This window comes from Notolabrus celidotus, chromosome 14, assembly GCF_009762535.1.
Source record: "Notolabrus celidotus isolate fNotCel1 chromosome 14, fNotCel1.pri, whole genome shotgun sequence".
Lineage (NCBI taxonomy): Eukaryota > Metazoa > Chordata > Actinopteri > Labriformes > Labridae > Notolabrus > Notolabrus celidotus.
Window position 1 is genome coordinate 15,517,452 of NC_048285.1, and position 20,310 is coordinate 15,537,761.

Sequence of the window (20,310 nt, forward strand, 5' to 3'; positions counted from 1 at the left end):
AGTGTGGATGAAAGTCAGGGTTTGTTGAATCAGCCGGTGTGGTGATTATAAGCTCTTTTTTGAAGTTGCTTTTTGACATTCTTTAAAACACTACAAAGGGCAGAATCCACTTTATATTTCATGCAGGTTTATGAGACCAAAATTCATTGGAAGTGTTATTAAACTACTCAGAGATTTAGAATGCGGAGTGTGTAATGAAAGCATAAAATCAATCCTTTGTTGAAGCTTTTATCTCTTTTATAATGATGACTAACTGTACCATGATCTTGATAGCTGGTGATAGTTTATCCACCTCTTTATTTACATCTCTTGTCAACAAGACAGTAGACTGCAACAAGCATGTTTATGTTACTGCATTGAATGAGAAGAATGCTGTTGCCTCGGGGATGTTTCAATCATGTTTTGTTTATGAGCGTGATGACTTTTAATCAACTGTATCCTGACGTGTTGTGTGGCAGGCAGCTGGCATCCATCTTTATGAGATTACACAGACGCAGCTCCATAAAATTAACACAAAGAGAAGCCCATATTTTAGGCAGATGCACTATACATAATGGTGTTGTAAAACATCTGACATGACAGTTCTTCTGTCATTTCATATGTACATTTCATACAAACAAAAAGTATGTTGCCGCTTTGATATCTGAAAGAAACACACTCACCTGGCAGTCCTTTTCACTCTGAGATGGCCACTTCAGGTCAAGTCGAACTCTCTTGAAACTTTTACTTCTGAGTTTTCCATCTGCAGTTTATTAAAGTTGCACAGAGTATCATCCACTGCAGTCAAACTGTCCAAAAAGCCATCTCAGCACTGGACTGAAACTACATAATGGTAGGCTCTTGGCCATGGCAACATCACTCTCAAGTTAGCTGCACCTTTCCAATGCTGTCAGTGTGTACACACACTTCGGTCAGGCAGGTTTTTAATAATGAAGCCTGCATATTGGAGCTGAATACACATTTCCACACTTAATAACAAATCCAAACTCACCAAGACGACCAATTTCATCCTCTCAGTCCACAATGGCTGTCCTGAGTAAACTGCCCCAGACTCCCTGTGCTCTGAGGTGTTGAAACACCATTTTTTAAAATCTATGATATTTCAAACAAATCTTCAGCCTCTGGCTCGGTCTTTCTTGGCCTTGGCTGGGTCTTGTCCTGGAGGAAATCCCGCTGATTCCAGGAGCCTGGAGCTGTGCGTCCAGAGGTTTGTCTGAGGCAGCAACGCCGGAGAAGCAATCAACGCTAACAGCCCTTAGCCTCAGCACACACACCCAGAGAGAGTTAACTAACTGCCCCCAGTAGCCCAGACAGTGGCAGAGGGCACGCACACACACACACACACGCACACGCATACGCACACACACACACACACACAAAATTCTTCTCTTTTATTATCCCTCACTCTTAAAGACTCAGACTAAGTTTCCCAGCAACCAAGTAGTCAAAAAGAGTCATTTGTGAGTCCAGGCCTGCGTTGTCTGTAAGCACCATTCATGTGTACTTGTGTGTTTGTGTGTGTTTGTGTGTTATTTCTATTCAAAGATTAGGCACTGAAGAGAAAATAATCTGTGTTAGTTACAAGTACCCCCCACAAAAAATCACAACCTGCACACACACAAACCATAGCTATAGCAACCCCACTCAAAAGTACAGTGTTATTGTGCTGTCAGTCATAAAAGTGTGGTGGAACAACTTTAAAAAGAAGTGACACTATTCTCAAACTAAACACAACACACACACACCAACCTAGCTTTTATAGTGCCACTCAATTGCCTTCCAGGGGACTTCCTGTGGGTCACACAGGCTGCAGACACACACATACAGATAAACACTTCCACAAGAGAGAAGAAAAGTCTCCTCCAGTTTTGTGAAAATGAGACAGAAATATTGCCTTTATGATTTCTAACAAAAGCTGCACATAAACTGTAGATATGATCACCCTCCCTCCCTACAAGCCCTGTGCGTGACTTAATGGCCTGGGATAAGTTGAATTAGCTGATTACAGCAGTCGTCAACAGTGACAGGATCAGAAAATTAGGTCTCAGCAATTTCAATAATATAGCTTTAAAAATTAACACTATCACAATTGGATTACAGTGGTGCATGCAGGAGCCAGTGCAGAGCCCAAAAATAGCCCACCACAAATCCACCATGGAAAATCCACTATTATACAGGGAGAAGAATGAAGTTGCTGGAATGAGGGAAAGGAAAAAAAATGGTGCGAAGGGGGAAGGAAAGACGTGCAGGCCGAGAAAGAGAGGAGGCAAGGGCGAGCAAGCTGAAATAAAGCGCTTTTATGCGACAATTCAAATCTGAAGAGACCCACTTCTGGAAATCTTTCTCAATGACAGAAGTCTTTGATTTGAAATAAAAGAAGTGGGGTTTTTTTGCAACGCACTCTTCATGACTCTTGTTCTCAATCTCAAGTATTGTTATATTGTTATGAAAGACGCATTGGGTATTGTAATTATAGTGTCAGATAGAAGAGAAAGATAACATACGTGAGGTATCATCAATAATACAATTAGAAAGGTTTAAATAAGACCTTTTTCTAAATTTGCTGACTGACACTTAAGATCTCAAATTTCGCAATGAGTCATCAGGTTGTTTTTATCAATATACACAAGTCTGTCTTCAGACAATAACTATATTGTATCAGTCTGAATGTAATGTGAAAAAAATCTGCAACCACTCCTTTTACCAATCGTATTTGTTTTTCTCTACAGAGTACTAATCACCCACTCCTTTGGCTGCAGCTGTGCTCCTGCACTTCCCTTTGTGAAGTGCGGGTCTGATACAATGGATTTTCTCATTGATGTTTTATATGTGACACTCAAACAGATGGCTGCAATAATACTAAACAATACATGACAGATCATCTCTTGCCAGACACAGTGATACTGTTGATAGAAATATTTCTCTAGTTGTGGTAACATGCATCACATTACTCTTAGAGGAACAACACAACTTTTATAAGCCAAAAATGCATATTAATAATGTGAGGTTTAAAGTCTTACTTTATGGATTTCCCTTAATGTAAATACTTGAAAGTATAGAAAATTATCCAAATATTCACCACAAAAAATACAAAGAATTACGCTCAAAGCACTTTTTCTTTTCTCATTAAAAACTGAACTCACCCCATACCCACAGCGCCTCAAACCTTATCTGAAATACTTATTAGGACTAATGTTTTGAATTAATCACATTTTTGTACCATGCTTAAAACTCAATTATTTTACATTTAAAAACATTTTTAAGGCCATTTTTACCAACGTCATGAGTTAGGAATCAATTGAATGCAATGGAATATACTTAATGATTATGTGTATTCTTAAAACATTAGAAGACCTTATTAACAATGTCAAGCAATTCTTACCAGTGTCCTGCTCTGATTTCATCCACAGGTCTCCACACTCCAAAAAAGCTCCACCTGTTTGCAGTGGGTGGGGGGTGGGGATGCCATCATATCCGAAAGAAAACACGCTTAAGTGCCCTCTTGGTCTCCACTGTAGTAGATAAAACATTAATTGCATTCTCTTGTGCCCTTTCAGTGGAAATTGCATGAGAAAGTGTCCTCTAAATGCCCCTAAAATGTACAAAATGTAAAAAAAAAGCACCCTCTGACAGCCGTAAAAAAGCGCAAAAAACATTTTGAAAAAATGCCCTCTGGATACCCATGTAGTTCATTATGTTATACTAACTATGCACTATAATCAATAATATAGAATAAAATAAATGGTTTTGTTTTTTCCGTTTTTATAATTCAATTTCCAGCACAAATGTTCGCATAAATATTCACCAGAATGAAGGAATAAGTGTTAGATACTCAAAATGTTCTGGGGGAGGACACTCAAACCCACCTCTTGTTAACGTTGCTGCAATACATTTAAAATTCACCCGAAACTGTGAGTACCAGGTGTTTGCAAGGAGGTGCCTTTTTTTGTTTTCGCCCCTGCCCCTCAAACAGCCTGAGTACGCCACTGCCTGTATGTATGTTTAGCTTGTAAGTGCTAGCTTAAACTCAAAGTGCTAAGGTGATGATTTAGTTCCGTCACAACGTACATTTTACTTTTAACTTTTCGTCGGAGCTGTCAGGGAGTTTTTGAAAGTTAAATTTGCAATTCAAAAGTACTGTAGTGTCATTATTCTTCATGAAGGTGGCAGCAATGAGCAGGCGGCTCAAGTGCCTAGAGACAATGATTAACGGGTTAACGCTGGCAGCTCTAGCTGTTACTTTCAGGGGTCACAAGAATAGAAAAAAAAGCCTGATTGAGTGTATGCAAGTTAAGAATAATCTCAAATCAGTTTTGGATTACTGTATTAAGAGTATAAATATCTGATCATATACTTAGGCACACACACATACACCTATTTTTATACGTGAATGAACATTTTAGTTCTTTGCTTAGTTTTTGCCCTCCCTTCTTCCGCTTCGGTTTCCTTGTTTTTGTAAGTTTTATCAAATAGTCTCTGAGACTATGCCAAAGTACAGTTGAGGGTAATGTATTCCAGACTAATTCGGCCATCAAAAAGTGGTCCTCTATACACTGGGCTACCTCTTTTGGCCTTCTTTGCCTTTATTCCATAGAACAGCCTAATAGAGACAGGAAATGTGGGGAGTAGAGAGAGGGGGAAGACATGCAGGAAATGGTCAACCAGCTGGGAATCGAACCGGTGTCCCCTATGACGAGGACTGTAGCCTCTGTATGTGGGGTGCTTAGACCGCTAGGCCACCAACGCCCCAATGAAAACATATATTTTTTGAAACAGGAAAAAGAAAGACAGCACACACAGCTTCTGAGTTACCGCTCACCTGGAGGGGTTGTGTGTTTATGATGCGCAGAGTGATGCAGACAGGACAAAGAAAGCAGACAGTGAACGCAGCCTCCATTTCAAATGCATGAACATTACTGCACATCGTGATTCCAAGACAGGATTACAAGATATCTGATTTAAGTTAAATATGATGTATGCTGATAATGGGATAGGATAATAGCCCCAAGTATGCGATGCCACCGTATAGATCAAGATTATATTTTACAAAAGAAATGTGACAATAAAAAAAGGAGAACATTTGGAAACTTAATACAAATTCTTTTCATTGCACTCTTTTTTTGGTTCGTGCAATCACCAAAGTTTTAAGGACATTGGGAAATAATCACATTTTGCTGAACTTTTTCAGAGCATCACAGTGCTGAGCAGAGAGGGAAATATATAAAGGACGGGAGAAATATCGACTTAAGAATCTGATAAAAGAACAACATAAAAGAGAGGTAAAAATCCCTAGCAATTACTGTCAACCTGATTTGCTTTGAACCTCAGACTACCTGATCTCCCCTCAAAGCCACAGAATTATAAATTATACAGCCAAAATAATAAAATGTCTTTACAAATTACAAAGCCTCACATCACCTATTCTCTAATCAAAGCGTCCTTTCGGGCTGCTACACCACCGTCTTGAAGGCCTGCAGGATCATGTTGGTCTGGTGAGTGAGTCGGTTGGCGCTGACAAACACGTTTATCGCTCTGGAAACAAGTGTGACAGAGACACAAGGACACATGTGTCAATCATATAGAAAAGAAACCATGGCAACAATATTAGGATTGATCCAGGAAACACTTTGATCTGGCTGGAATGAAGAATGTCAGGCTTCAGAGAATACAAGCCAGCATGAATCCACAGGAAATGGGTCAAGGGAATTATTCAGCACTGGTGGATTTGATAGGAGCGGGCCAGTGATCAAACGACAACCATTTACATGCTGGTGACAGTGTGTGTGTGTGGGTGTGTATGGCATGTGCATGTAGAACTATCAAATATGTTGTTTTCAGTGTGTGCACGTGTAAACGGAAAAGGCTGAACAAGTGAGTGAGAAGACAGGAACGGGAGAGAAACAGACAGAGAACAGAGAGTAAACAAGAAACAGTGTCATACTTTCCATCTTTGAAGTACGTTTTGAGTGTGTCACTGAAGCTCTTGGAGTACTTCACAAACTCTTTCTTCTGCCTTTCCAGCGCCTAACCAATAAACACAGACATCTTTTCAGCTCGACTCAAATCACTGCATCTGTATACATTGGATTTTCCTCTTACATGTCTACTTACCCGTTTGTTTCTATACTGGTATTTCCTGAAGACAGTGTTCACTGTGTCGAGCAGCTCCTTAATGGCACTGGCAATGTCTCTGTGGGTTAACATAAACAGGTTCATGTAAGGAACAGTAATAACATCTGTCTGATTTTATCAGGCAGCGAAACACTCAAACTACACTGCTTTGGTTCTTTGACCGTGCTTGTTGCCTCCTTTTTCCTCCCAAACGTGCTTTGTTAGCTTCAACTTTTTCTCCCCTCATAAGCATTGGAAAGCTGCGGTTGCATAACTTCCATTTTTTTTTAGCCTTTCCTTTGAATTGATTTTATTTCTAAGCCCTCTGCTGGGTAAGTAACTTTAGTAGTGACTCACTGAGAGTATTGAATTCGATCAAAATAATGGCGAAGTAGGCCAGGAAGAAATGAAACGTCTTTCACTTACTCTCTTTAATGTGTGGGTAAAGTGCAGTGGTCAGGGATATATTTACTGGCCTGCGTGGACCATACAGCTGAATCATCAGCTAAACTGTTCTGTTGCTTCTTGAATAATTTGATTTCTTGACATAGACCATGTGATGATTTCTCGGCCAGTTGTCGCGACAGCTGATTAATTAATTTACTATCAATCATTTCTTATGCTTGATATACAATGGAGCTGTTGGAGGAAATTCCATTTAATGTGAAACACCTTTAAGAACTCATATATCCCCCACATGTTGGAGGAACTGTGGTAACCAAAATGCAAACCACTACCACGTTATGTGGGACTATTGGAGAGAGATACACAATGCCCTACAATATATATTTGAAGATGTAATGCCTCTTGAGATCAAGGTGTTGTATTTTGGGATTATACCTCAGGAGTGGTCGAAAAGAGACAATTATTTAATTAACATTTTGCTTGTTGCGCCTAAAAGACTTTAACCAGGAAAAGGTTTTCACAGGATGGATGGACATTACAAGGGACATGTAAAATATGGAAAAGACTACAGCACTTGTTAATCATAAATCAGAGCAATTCACCGCTCACTGGAGAAAATGGGTTAATTTTGTAACCCTCTAGACCAGAAGAAAAGACTACTCCTTTTTTTTTTTACATCGTTTCCTTTTAGTTTTTGTTATGTCATCTGTTTCCGTTGCTATATATGTGCATTTGGAATGATGGTTTTAAAAACCTATGTTGAGAATGTAGAGATGATGAGCACATACACTAATTTCAAGTATGAACTAGGGATGTACATTTTAAGTATTTTCCGTGAACGGCTTTTTCGCAATGCTTACGACCAATTATCGATTAATCAATAAAAGAAACAATTTTTTTATGTCAAAAACAATGCCAAATATGTTTTCCCCCCTAAATTATATTTTCTACAGCAACAAGATGCATATAACTGACGGTACTGAATACGGGTACATGTTTAACACTGATTATCAACGATCAGGCTCATAAAAATATTCTCTGTGGACATAGTCTTATAAAGTGAAGGCTCATAAAACTAACAGAAAAGTACTGAAGACTCACAGTGTCTAGTTTTCTGTCTATTTGTTCTTATTGAGAAAAATAAACATGTGTATTCGGTCAGATGTCAGCCGGGAGCGCAACCGGGTAATAGTCAGTCCAGCGGCAGAAAAGCCCTGATGGATCTGATGTTGCTGCTCTGCAAACATAGCGTACTAGCAATTCCTACCAGTCCGTTGGCTTTATAACCAAAGGTGGGGAAATTTCCTGTTTAAAGTTGTCAACCTGCTTGTCATTGTTGGCAGCAGTTACATATTGATCCTCTTTAAAAAGCGCACATGGAGACCTGACGCACAGCCGCAGCCAGCTGAGTGTGTGCGCTGTGCGCTGTATCTTTAACAGCTGATTCACATTGAAACATGCTACAAACTTATAACACCTCCCTGATAGCTGAGTGTAATACAAGACCATATGATGTTTGTTTCACGTGACGGATAATTGAAAACAAAAATGAGTGTTTCAAGTAATTTTTTAAAAAAACAATTAATTGATAATTCATCAATTGTGTACATCCCTAGTATGTAGCATGGAGATATTTGTTACAAAATATCAATACAAATTAAATTATATATTTTTTTTAAAAGAACTCATATAAATGAAGATGGACTTAGATTACCACTAGAGTGATTCACTCTACTGAAACCTTGAATAGTAAGTTAGATACTGTGTAAGTGAGTGGTTGGACAAAATGATAGCACCATTCCATTTATCCTGCTGCAGCCACAGCCACTGCAATTTGTCTCTACTTTGGTCAGAGCTGATCTCAATCTCAGGAGTCTGGATTTTCAGCCTGGGAGTTGTTCTAGTTTCCATTTGTAGTACCTATATAGTCTGGGTAGTATTGACCAATCATGTATCAGCAGGCAAAAGCAGCTCATGTGAAGAGCAATAGTCCTACCTCGAAGTGACATCCTGACTTCTATTGATGGGAATCTGACTGTGATTCATTTATCTCTATATAGTGATATCATTATGCAACTGCAGCAAACAAAACATTCTACATCAAAAATTCAAGTTGAGCAACAGATCTGCCTGCTGCTGTGTTGTGAAAGACAATCAGCTGTTACTTTTCCCATTCCCTTGAATGCATCAGAAAGGATTGATCCAATCTTCACTTCAGTATCCTGTTGTTTTCTCCTCTCAAAGACAGACCTGACAACTTTTGCATTATTACTTTCTACACGTCTTTGTCATGATGATACTTTGGCTAACTTAACACCTGTATATCACAAATGAATGACAGCTTTATACCACTGAAGTCAACCAAAGTGAACCCTCTGTGTATTGTACTATATGCTGATGAAATGAGACTTACTTGAAACATGTAAAAAGTGCAACTCAAGGGGAAGTAACAGTCTGAAAATCCCAACATTTACATTGCAGATGTAAACACAGCACTGAATACTTCCTGCTGGCTACACAGGAAACGCTAAAAAGTTGACATTCATTTCCAGAGGCATATGTTGCATAGCGTCATCAGAATTGCCAACCTAAGCTTTAAGTAGTAGTTCTTTTTAAGCTTGTGACCTTTAGCTCTGTAAGTGTGCATAGTTTGTGTTTATTCTTCCAAAACCCCAAATGTATCAACATAACTGTCAACCCCAGGATCTATTCAGAGATTTAGGACTACTGCTGACTCATTTTCTACCCTTTACCCTGCATGCAGAAAAGGACTATCTTTTGCAGCCATTCTTTACTGCAGTTTAAGTTTGCACTCAGTTTTACCTTACCCAAAATGTGTCTTACAATTAGAGCTGGGCGATATTAAAAAAGATGTTATCACCCTCATTTATGACAGTGCTAACAGGAAGCAGGTCTTTTGTCTAACATGAGATTTTTGTGAAGTTTTAGTTTCTAGATTCTTATTTTTCTCAGGTTGAGATAATTTGCATAATCAGATTTATTTACCCACATCTTGAAAGTGTTAAAGAAATTCATAAAGTTAATAGTTAAAGCTGAGTCAGCACAGACTAACGACTCCAGTGGTTGATGGGTGTAATTAGTGGTTTAAATATATATATATATTTTTCTAACATTTGTTATATTTATATTGAGAAAAAATACATCTTGTTAGCTTTATCACAACACCTCGCACCAAACAGTCCACATAGAAGCAAAGACTTTATCCAGAGGGAATTGAATGGTTGCAGAAAGTAATCCACTATAAAAAATTTAACTGGTGTATACAACCCACACACACACACTGGGCCTTACTTGATGGTCTGTAGGAAGCCCACTCTGTCATTGATCTCATCTGGTATGGTGCTGAGGATCTTTTTCAGGGCTCGGGCCCTCTCATTGAGCTCCTGGAACTCAGGCTCAGGCCTGTCAATCATGAAGTCTAAAAATCACAGAGAGGCAAAGAAAAATACAGACCTCAAACGACTCAGTGACAGGCATGTCAACACACTCTCAAAAAAAAGCTACAGGGGAGACTGAAATGAAGCAATTAAAAATACTGCCACATGTGATTGAAAAACAGTGAAAGTGAGGATCAAGAGTAAATGTGTTTTTGTGTGTGCCGGTGGTTTAAAGTGACTGAGTTCAGTTTGTTAAGTGAAGGCAGGATTAAGGTAGAACTTGGGCTGTGCAGGAGGTACATTTAAAATTCATCCAAAGTGTGCGTGTGCATGTGTGAATTCATTACCACCATCAATCACTGTACATGGCACAAGGAATTCAATTACAGACAGACACCAAGGAACGTTTGGGAACAGGGGGAGCAGCTGATTTCTAGAGAAACAGCTCCCCCAAGTGGATAACTGCACAAAAGTCTATTGACTGTGGCATCAAAGAATGAATGCTGATGTGTCCTCTTCTTAATGAAAATATAGAATGTCAATGTAATAATGGTGTCTTTTTTGTATGCATTGTAAGATGAGCAACCTACCTTCAACATCATCTCCAGCCATGCGAAGTAGACACTCATTGTAGTTAATTCTTAGGTTTTTCTTCTCCAGTATTTTCAGAACGATGTCCTGGGTCAGACCTGGATTCCCCTGCTCTGCCTTAAAACATAAAAAACATACATCTGTGCTGAAAGAAATCACAGCTAGTCGTTGCTTTGTTCTGGAGGGGAGGTTAAAATCTCCTAAATCTACAAATCCAAAAAAAGTAGATGGTCTAAAATGATTTGATAAAGGAAGATTTGGTAGAAGTTTGTGCAGTGAAACATAAAAAAAAAACCAACAATAGAAAACTTCTTACCTTTATAAAAGCTGCTCTCAAGGTCTGTGCTGCTGATAAGTTGATGCTCTCCAACTGAAAGTTATAACACCCACACAAACACGAGTCAGTGGCACAAAAAAAAAACACACACACCCGGCTTTGCTCTTATCACAGCCTCTCCTCTGTCCTGAAATGTAATTCTGAAGAAAGTACATACAAGCAAGGCATCCTGCAATATCAGAGGAGGACACGGTGTTATTGTGTTGTGAAAAGCTGTGCTCAGTCTGTCCATCTGTATTCCTCATCTAAACTTCAGGGGAATTGAAGTCTTTTCTATTTCTTTGAACTGATCCTGTGTTACAAACCTTGCAACTGCTTGAAATATGAGCAACTTTCGTCTGCCTGTCTACTCCTGATACACTAACTTGTGTTTTTACAATACAGTGTCTATTAAATACTGCTCTCCTATCAAATTTCACTGAGAAAATGTGTAACTCTTTAAAAACACTAATGAAAAACTTCAAAACAGTTAAAGCAATCAGGTGTGACATGCAAAGATGAGAGGCCTTCGGCTTGTCGTTTACGCTTTTATGCGGCGGGTTGAATCTTTATTGGAAAGCGGGTGGTCAAGAAATGAGAGGAGAGAGAGATGGAGAATGATGCTGTGATTACATGGTCAGCAGCACAAACTCATGAGCCACCAGGGCGCCTGTAAAAAAAGTTTTCAAAGTAGTCAAAGTCGTAAGTGTTCACCAGACTTTCAAGTGCAATACCTCTGTCATCTGTGGTCAGGCTCTACTCAGGGGGGATGATGAAAACTGTAATCAGTAAAGTCATACATTATCTGTTTGATTCATTGAGCCAGTTCTTGTGTTTAAGGGTGTGCTGCCAAATATTGTGTCCGAAGCTGAATGTCTTTGTCTTATCTTTGCAACACTTGACTTCAAATCTGCCCACATATACATGTTAAGTTGCTGCTACTGCTGTGTATTTTATACTTCTAATATTATATTTGTATGAATCATATGTGTATTTTTTTACAGCAGGAATGAGTCCTAAAACCTGGAAATGAGCAAACATGTTTTACACTTCCTGCCTCTTACCTGAACTCAATGGATTCATAGTTAGATTCCTTCAACAAGGTCTGGAGGTGGCACATGCTCTGTAAGGTTTAACTCTTTGTTCTACAAAATCAAATATTTGTACTATAAGTTGTTCTTGTGTTATAAAAAAGGACAGTTGCTCAGAAGCGAACATCATCCCGATGGATACAAACAGGAATCTTAGTCTTAAGTGGTGGAGTTTAAGTCATGTGACCTGTTGTAGCTTGCTTATAGCCCAACATTAGCTGCTTATACTAGGTGATAGCATTTAAACTTCAAAATTATTAAAAGTCATGGACATTCAAGACACCTCTCTGGACGAAAAGGTTCAGTCCGATCTTACAGACACGACTCTGGCTGTTTTCAAAACTGCCTACTATACTGCATACTGATTTTGCCAATATTCAGTATGTAGTAGGGATGTACATTTACAGTATTTCTCGTGATCGATCTTTGGAAATGTTTACAATCAATTATTGATTAATCATTAAAAAGAAAACGTAGACGTTTTCCATGTCAAAAACAATGCCAAATGCGTTATTCCCCTGAATAAAATTTTCATTCATGACACAATGTATATAACTGACAGTATTGAATAGCTACGGATCGTATTAAGATGTTGAAAATGTTAAACATGCTGAATATCAACATGTGGAGCAGGCTCATAATCTCCGCGGACACACAGTCATAAAAGTGAAGGCTTAGACTTCAACAAGGGAACTGAACAGAAACATATTTCAGACTCACAGTGCCCAGTTTTCTGTCTACTCGTTCTTATTGAGAAAAATAAGCATGTGAACGTGGTCATGTGTCAGCCGGGAGCGCAACAGGGTCATAATCAGTCCAGCAGCAGAGAAAAAAAGTGCTCATGGAGACCTGTCACTCATCCGCAGCCCAAACTACCCGGATGTTGTACGGATTCAGGTAAATTTCTCAGTATGCAGCAGACCCTCAAAAACTGTTTACCACAATGCACAGCGCTAACGTTCCGCTTCTTGTTTTTTCTGTATATGAAGGGTAGCACTCTGTTTTTAGGTTATGTGAAAATTATTAAATTACATACAAACCACTTCTTAACTTTTTAAATCATAAGTGGATGCAAAAGAAGCAGTTTCACTATCAGCTAAGCCATTGTTTACTTCCTCTTTCCGAAACCGGAAATCCAGCGATGCCAGGCCCAGACTACTAGAGAACAGATCCAACAAAACACTCTTACTACTTACTAAATTAAAATGATTTTTGCAGTATGTACTGCATACTACATTCGTAGGTATGGAGCAGGCGGTTTCAAAAACAGCCTCTGTCTTATCAGGTCTTAATCCACCATGAGCAAAGCACTTTGCAGCATTTAGCAAGTCACAGCGGCAAGGACAAACGTCCTTTAAAAGGCAGAAATTCGAGCAGAACCAGATACATGTTAGACAGCCATCTGCATTGACCGAGTTGGGGTTGGAAAGAGGGATAGAGGGAGATGAAGAGAGTGGGAGATGATAGTGGTGAGATGGATAGTAGTCGTAGCAGCTGGAGTCCAGCACGTCCCCAGCAGGAGGTCATCTACGGCAGCAACTCATAGGAACCTACCAAATCCCAAATTAAAGGGAACGCCTATTTTGGGGGTAAGCCGACAAAACAATGTCGTCTGCTTAGAATTTATCCTCTCCGCAACAAAAATAATTTTGATTAAAAAAACTAAGCTCTTGTCGTCATGGTTGCAAAAGACAGTTAATCAAGGGATTACCAAATAATCACAATACTGATAGAGGGACTACGACCACTGTACAAAATGTTGTGCCAATCTTTCTACCAATCCTGTTGAGATGTTTCACTGAACAAGGAATGTGATTTATCTTCTACTCTCATCTCATTCTATGTGTCCTCCTCATGCAACAAGCCCCTGCCTTGTTTAGCCCCCTATTTCAAGCTCAGCTCAAAAGCCCGCCTCCTTTACCTGGTCAAAGACGGGATACATGACACTGTAGAGAGCCATCGAAACTGTGGAGGCAGTATCGGCTTCATTCTTCGTGTCTTCCATGGTCATTCTTGACCGATCGATGACCCTTTGTTTGTGCGCTTGTCCACTGATGCCTGCTTCAGAGCGTTCAATCACTCATGGAGATTGATGGAACGGGAGCAGGAAAGGACCTGAGGAAGACGAGGGCGGCAGATGTGAGCAAGGAAGGAACTGAGGGATGAAATAAGAGTGGAGAGAATGCAGTTAAAAGGGGGACAATCAAAAATCAATTGAACCACATTAGTTCTGTGTTTTAATGTCCTCCAATGAAAAGTAAAAACTGCGGTCAGAGATGTAATAAATTCATAAAAGATTTCTGATAATGATTCCTACAAATCTCAGCTTTATGGCCTCTCATTAAAAGTCATAAAACCCTGTGTGCACTTCTTCCCTGTGAGCCGCTCAGTCGCAGGCATGATAATCACGTAAGAGTCACACTGAGAGAGGGTGTGTACTTTACTGCTCCACCGGGTGCAATGGTGACAGAACTGCCATGAGTCATACCTTAATAAGGAACACCCTTTCCAATATTACGGCTACAATAAAAATACCAGGGATAAATTTAGAACCTGGCACGCACAGTTGTTTTTTTTTCTGCAAACCTTCCACAAAAAGGAGCAGAACCTGGTTGCTGACATGGGGGATATTCTCCTCTAATGGTTTGAATTACATCTCTTTTCAGTCACAAACACACACACCTGTATATGACACAACAAGGACCAGTTCTTCCTCAACTATTGTTTGTTGTGTGACACATTTAAAGGATCTGCAATGACGTAGTTTGTCATTCATCTCATCATGCCGTGCAGTAGAATGTTTATTGTAGGGCAGGGACGCTCTTAAATACCAAGTTTGTCTCCATGTGTGTGCCTTCACTTTTAAAGACATGAGTGAATCACTTTTTCTGACAACCTGGTTGTGGGTTAGCTGAATCTAAAGGCTTTAAGGTTTAGTAGATTTTCACTTAGCCATCTGATACCTAGGTCCAATGTGACTTGGTTTAAGAGAGGAGGATCAGTGTGCGTCTGCTCAGAGGTTTCAGAAACAGACACCATGAGGAGATAACAGCAGACATGGTTACAGATGGTTAATGTCTGTGGGCATTAAAGAGCCTAAAGAGCAGTGTCTGCTGCCCTCTCTGGCCAGAAGTTTCAAATGTGTTTTACCTCAGACCACATTCATTTTCAGCTGGGTGTAGCCTGAGTGGTCAGATGTAGTCTGAGTGGTTTGGAAAAACAACCGCCATCATTTTATTTTAGATGTTGAGCAATTTCTGGAATAACAATGATATTGCATTTGATAATAATGCAATTTTGGAGAGTATCTTAAGATAATGAAACCCTGTAAAAACACTAATAAAGATTTTTGGGGGGGGATTGACCCATGATTAAAACTAGTTCAATTGCAGCAAAAAGGCTTCAACAGTTCAGCAACCATTCAAGCTACCATAAACAACCTTCCAGGTTTCACTCTAAATCCACTTTCTTCAAAAGCCACAACACCTCTCATGAAGGAAAAAAATATTTAACTCCAGTTTCCTGAGGTACATGAATGTCTCTGAAGGAGAGTGAGAGGTTAAAACCTAATTTGTTGACATAACTGCTCTTAAATCCAGCTGTTTTCTGATCATGTTGTTCTCACACAGTCTAGAGTGGAAGAAATCTCCTTTTTTTTTTTTTAAAACAAAAAACTGGCATAAAATAAAAATGGATGCAGGGTGTTTCCAGGCAACATAATTAAATTGATCCATATATGAAAGGCATTTTTGTAGTTTACATCAGCCCAAGATGTGATGTGTTCATGTGGTGCAACTTTGATATCAATAACATATACAAATATTAAATAATACTATATTACAACTTTTGTTAAAGAAATAAGGACAATTTGGGATGAAATCGAAACATGGCTGTCTTAAATATGTGATTATAAAATTGAGTTCTAACCAGTAACTTGTCTTTTCCATAACTGTGGCAAAATAAGACGCCCGTCTGGATGTCAAATTCTGTTTTCATCATTTATTTTAAGAAACTTATTCTGAATAATTGGAAAATTAAGGAAGCACCTACGCTTCTCATGAAATATTATCTGAGTATTGAAAGGACAATATCGGAGGACAGGAACAAAGGAAAACTACTTGACAGTATATGGAGCAAGATGCATGAAGCTCTGTAGACTGAGAAGCCACAAAATCACACGATTGCCATAAACTCTAAGGAACCCCCCTCAAACGTGATGTATTAACGCAAGTGTGTGTGTGTGTGTGTGTGTGTGTGTGTGTGTGTGTGTGTGTGTGTGTGTGTGTGTGTGTGTGTGTGTGTGTGTGTCTATATGTCAGTGAAGGTGGATGGTGAACAAGTGTAAACCTGCAGAGTGGATGTAAGGGATACAAACTATCTGTGAGTACATCAATTTAAAGAAACTGTAATGTGAATGAATAACACAAACAGGATCTATGAAATGATATATGATTTCCTTGTTTGTTGTTTTTTGCATGTTTTTATTTTTTGGGAATTAATATGATTAATTATTTGACTCACAGACTGAACTGATGTATTTAGACCCTTGCACACTCAATAAAATCATATTATATAACAAAAAATAATAATTTTGGTAAAGAAAAAAATCAGGAATGACATTCTGAAAGTACACACACAGTTGTGCTCATAAGTTTACATACCCTGGCAGAATTTGTGATTTTTTTTTTGGCCAATTTTCAGAGAATATGAATGATAAGAGAAAAACTTTTTTTCCACTCATGGTTAGTGGTTTGGTGAAGCAAAATGTTTATCAAACAACTGTGTTTACTCTTTTTATATTATAAAGACAAAGACTGAAACTACCAAAGAAACCATAAATTCTGCCAGGGTATAAACTTATGAGCACAACTGTATATAAAAAATAAAAAATTATAAAAATATATTTTAAAAAACAGAAACTGAATTTGACTCCTGTATATCCAAAATGTATCATCTATGGTTAAATCACTATTTTTAAAATATTGTGTCCACTAAAAGGAGTAAAAGGTAAGGAAACATGGCAGAAATATCTATAAATAGGCACCTCGTCATAATGAATAAAGCCCCAGCTGGACATTCCCCCTAATCAATCACCTACGCAGTAAATAATCAAACCACTTCATTATATGAAGATGTGCCTGCAATAAGCCTCTGATATGATTCCTAATGGCTGACATGAGAGTACAGATACACCTGTCTGGGCAAAAGTCGGTCAGGAAACTAGTTCAGTTATTACTGTAAACTATGAGAAATCTTCCTGATACAAAAAACCTATAAAACGTGTAAATAAAATGAATGATATGAATTTTAATCCATGATTTTGCATGTATTGCTCATGTTGTAAAGAGACTAGCAGTGATGTGAGGTGATGCTGTTTAACCTCTGTACTCTAACGACTTTTGCGCCTAGACTGAATGATAGAAAGGGTTTGTAAGTAACTCCAAGACACATACCTGTTTCAGTAATACTGCCACCACTGGAGAAGCAGTATGGGAAGAAGGTGGGTAATTTTAAGGCGCTAATAATACCTACAGGTAGCATTAACGCGCTAATAAGAGATTATCAGTGCAGAGCAGGTGATCAACTCCGCCCTTAGCTCACAAGCGATATGTCGCTAGCTAAAGGTCTGGCGTTAAAACAGCGACAATATTAAAGATATAACAACGAGATACAGATGATTCAGATGTTGGATCCAAAAGGAACACTCACCCTTTTCTTGTTGTGCTTTATGTCATTCAGGAAGTTTTCCTGCCTGGCAAACAGTAGCTGAGAGCCGGGGTAGGCGGTGCTGAGTTCCGTCCCTTGGTATCCCACGAGAGGCTGTTTTGTAGTTCTTTCGTTCACTCTCTCTCCCACGTCTTCACTGTAAAAGCAACCAATATGGACTTCAAATCCCAGAAGGTGCAGGTGGTGTGTTTTTTTTAACCCTTAAGTTGCTTTCATTACTACATTAGGAGCATTAATGTGATCTTCATGTTTTACAAATAACACAATATAACATTACTATCTTAATTGGCATACATGAGGTCATTTTAAACATATAGAACAAACAATTCAGTTACATTTAGCATGGGGCGCAAAATGTTCATTCTATGGGGTTCCGTTTGTGTCAAAATATATGGGGTTCCGTTTGTGCCAAAAATATGTCGTCATGCGTACTGTCTAGGTCTACTGAGCATGTGAGAAGACATCTGTCTATGTCCATGGAACGTAGAACTGTCCTTGTGTCATTTGACTTTGTCATTACATCGTGTCGTCATGATGTGTCATTTGACAAAGAGTCATTATGATGTGTTGTTTGACAGTGTCATTATGATGTGTTGTTCGGCAATGTCTAATAACGTCTTGTATGACACATAGACAGTATAAAATATTGACGTAGTATCCGTGACGTCACCCATCTGTTCCTGAGAGCTGTTTTGAAGCCAATCGACGGCAGCAGCCATATTGGAAATGTGGAACTCAACCAGGCAGAGTGTGACGTAGTGTGAGCCTCCTAGCCAACAGCTATATGTTCCCGACCGGGAGTCACGTCAGTCATGTCCTTATTTGGGCAAAAACTCGTAATCTTAATATCTTCTGAACCGTCACATTAGAAAAAAAATTTACCCCCCTACAGTGTGTGCCATTAGAGAGATTAGCTTCATAGGCCCAAACTCTTTTTTGAACCAGGCTGTAAACATGTTTATTAATGCTGCACAGGTCGTCTTTTTCCCATTCATGTCTATGTGGTTTCCAGTGTTTCTGCAGACAGCCTCAAGCGGATTTTCGATGTATTGCAGTTTGTAGCACTTCCGCATGGGCTTCATCGTTTGAGACCAGAGGTTGCCGCTTGGTTTGACAGCGTCTTTATGTCGTCACTATGTGTTGTTACTACATGTCGTCTTGATATGTCGTTGCTATGTCTTGTTGCTATTGGTCGTCTTGATGTGTAGTTACTATGTGTCTTTGACAACATCGTCTTGATGTGTAGTTTGACAACGTAGGGGTATTATTATTTTACTTCATTATTGTATTGTAGCATTTAAATTGATTCTGATCCCTCTGACTAATCTTTGCTGGTATTATTGTTTATATAATATTTCTATATAAAGTATATACTTATGTATTTTGACTTTTATTCCGATTGTTCCTGTTAGCCTACTATGGTGCATGAAAAATAAATTAGTGTTAGGGGACAATAATCTTAGGGGACAATACACATCAAGGCGACGCATAGTAACGACACCTCAAGACGACCCATAGCAACGACTCAAAGCAACGACGTTGTCAAAGACACATAGTAACTGCACATCATGACAACACGATGTAATGACAAAGTCAAATGACACAAGTACAGTTCAACGTTCCATGGACATAGACAAATGTCTTCTCATATGTTCAGTAGACATAGACTCAACTCAACTCTCAACTCAACTTTATTTATATAGCACCTTTTATACATAAAAACATGTAGCCCAAAGTGCTTCACAGAGTGACAGAGAGACAGAAAACAACAGCAATGGTAAAATTATAAAAGAAATGATTAAAAAAGAAACACTTAAAAAAGAAAATCAACACAGTAAAATTAATAAAATAAGTAAGGGTGGAAAGAAAAGTTAAAAATAAGGTAGAGTTAACGAGATCAGATGAACACAAAATAAATAAGATAAATAAATACATGTTAAAACAATGGTTTAGATAATAATGATTACAATAATAAAAATAATAATAATAATAATAATGCAGTCCAGGGCTAAAATAAACTACTCCAAATTAAAAGCTAGATTAAAAAGGTATGTCTTAATTTACTTTTAAAAACACCCAGAGAGCTCGCCGTCTTGATGTCCAGAGGCAGAGAGTTCCGTAGCCTAGGGGCACAAAAACAGAAAGCCCTCTGGCCTGTGCCTGTGTGAGACACAAGAGGAACATTTAAAAGGGAAGCATTAAAGGACCTCAGTGATCGGGCTGGAACATAAAATGACAGGAGATCAGTGATGTATGGAGGAGCAAGGCTGTTAAGAGCTTTAAAAACAAGTAAAAGGACTTTAAAATCAATTCTAAAAGACAGTGCGCATGACGACATATTTTTGGCACAAACGGAACCCCATACATGACTGCGTAGGTCACGTTAATGATTTACCAATCATAATCAGTCGTCGTTACAAATTAACACTCATGAAGTTGTGACTGAGTTTAAGGGGAAGTATCCACCTGTTCACCACATTTGCTTAAAAAAAAACAAAAAAAAAAAACTACGCACACTGAAAATGTTGCAGTTGACAAATTGAGCGTATGTGAATCGAGGTAGGTGACAGAAAGACGTTGAAACTTTATATTTGGTCGTACAAGTGTGACACATATTCAGTGGCTCTTCAACGAAAGAATAGTGTGTCGTTAAGAGGGTCTAAAACATCTC

General features: G+C 38.7%; 2 protein-coding genes across 5 annotated transcripts in view; both read right to left on the minus strand.

Annotated features, from left to right (window-relative positions):
• Positions 1-1,041, minus strand: part of LOC117825458 (WD repeat-containing protein 49-like) — a 44,583-nt gene extending 43,542 nt beyond the window's left edge. The window contains exons 1-2 of the mRNA XM_034701321.1: positions 992-1,041; positions 663-742 (exon numbers count right to left, since the gene is read on the minus strand). The gene's annotated coding sequence lies outside the window, so the exon portion shown is untranslated. The remainder of the gene's footprint in view (positions 1-662; positions 743-991) is intronic.
• A 3,760-nt stretch (positions 1,042-4,801) lies between these two features.
• Positions 4,802-17,753, minus strand: pdcd10a (programmed cell death 10a). 4 transcript variants are annotated; one of them, XM_034701198.1, is made up of 8 exons: positions 17,622-17,753; positions 13,834-14,067; positions 10,822-10,875; positions 10,505-10,622; positions 9,829-9,955; positions 6,112-6,190; positions 5,942-6,024; positions 4,802-5,532 (listed from the first exon to the last, which is right to left on the minus strand). In XM_034701198.1, exons 2-8 carry the CDS (start codon positions 13,921-13,923, stop codon positions 5,451-5,453), a joined length of 633 nt encoding a protein of 210 aa, XP_034557089.1. In that variant the 5' UTR covers positions 13,924-14,067; positions 17,622-17,753; the 3' UTR covers positions 4,802-5,450. The 4 variants fall into 4 exon arrangements, with proteins under 4 accessions (XP_034557089.1, XP_034557090.1, XP_034557092.1 ...); XM_034701199.1 differs by having other exon boundaries at positions 13,834-14,027; positions 17,622-17,752; XM_034701201.1 differs by lacking the exon at positions 17,622-17,753 and adding an exon at positions 17,366-17,598 and having other exon boundaries at positions 13,834-14,027.
• Positions 17,754-20,310: the final 2,557 nt, after the last annotated feature.

Excerpts from the sequence above, each read along its gene's own strand:
- pdcd10a (XM_034701198.1), bottom strand. The coding sequence starts at position 13,923 with ATGACCATGGAAGACACGAAGAATGAAGCCGATACTGCCTCCACAGTT. Across the intron at positions 6,191-9,828 it reads GGCTTCCTACAGACCATCAA|AGACATTGCCAGTGCCATTA; the intron begins GTAAGGCCCAGT and ends GTTAACCCACAG. Across the intron at positions 6,025-6,111 it reads ACCAGTATAGAAACAAACGG|GCGCTGGAAAGGCAGAAGAA; the intron begins GTAAGTAGACAT and ends TTTATTGGTTAG.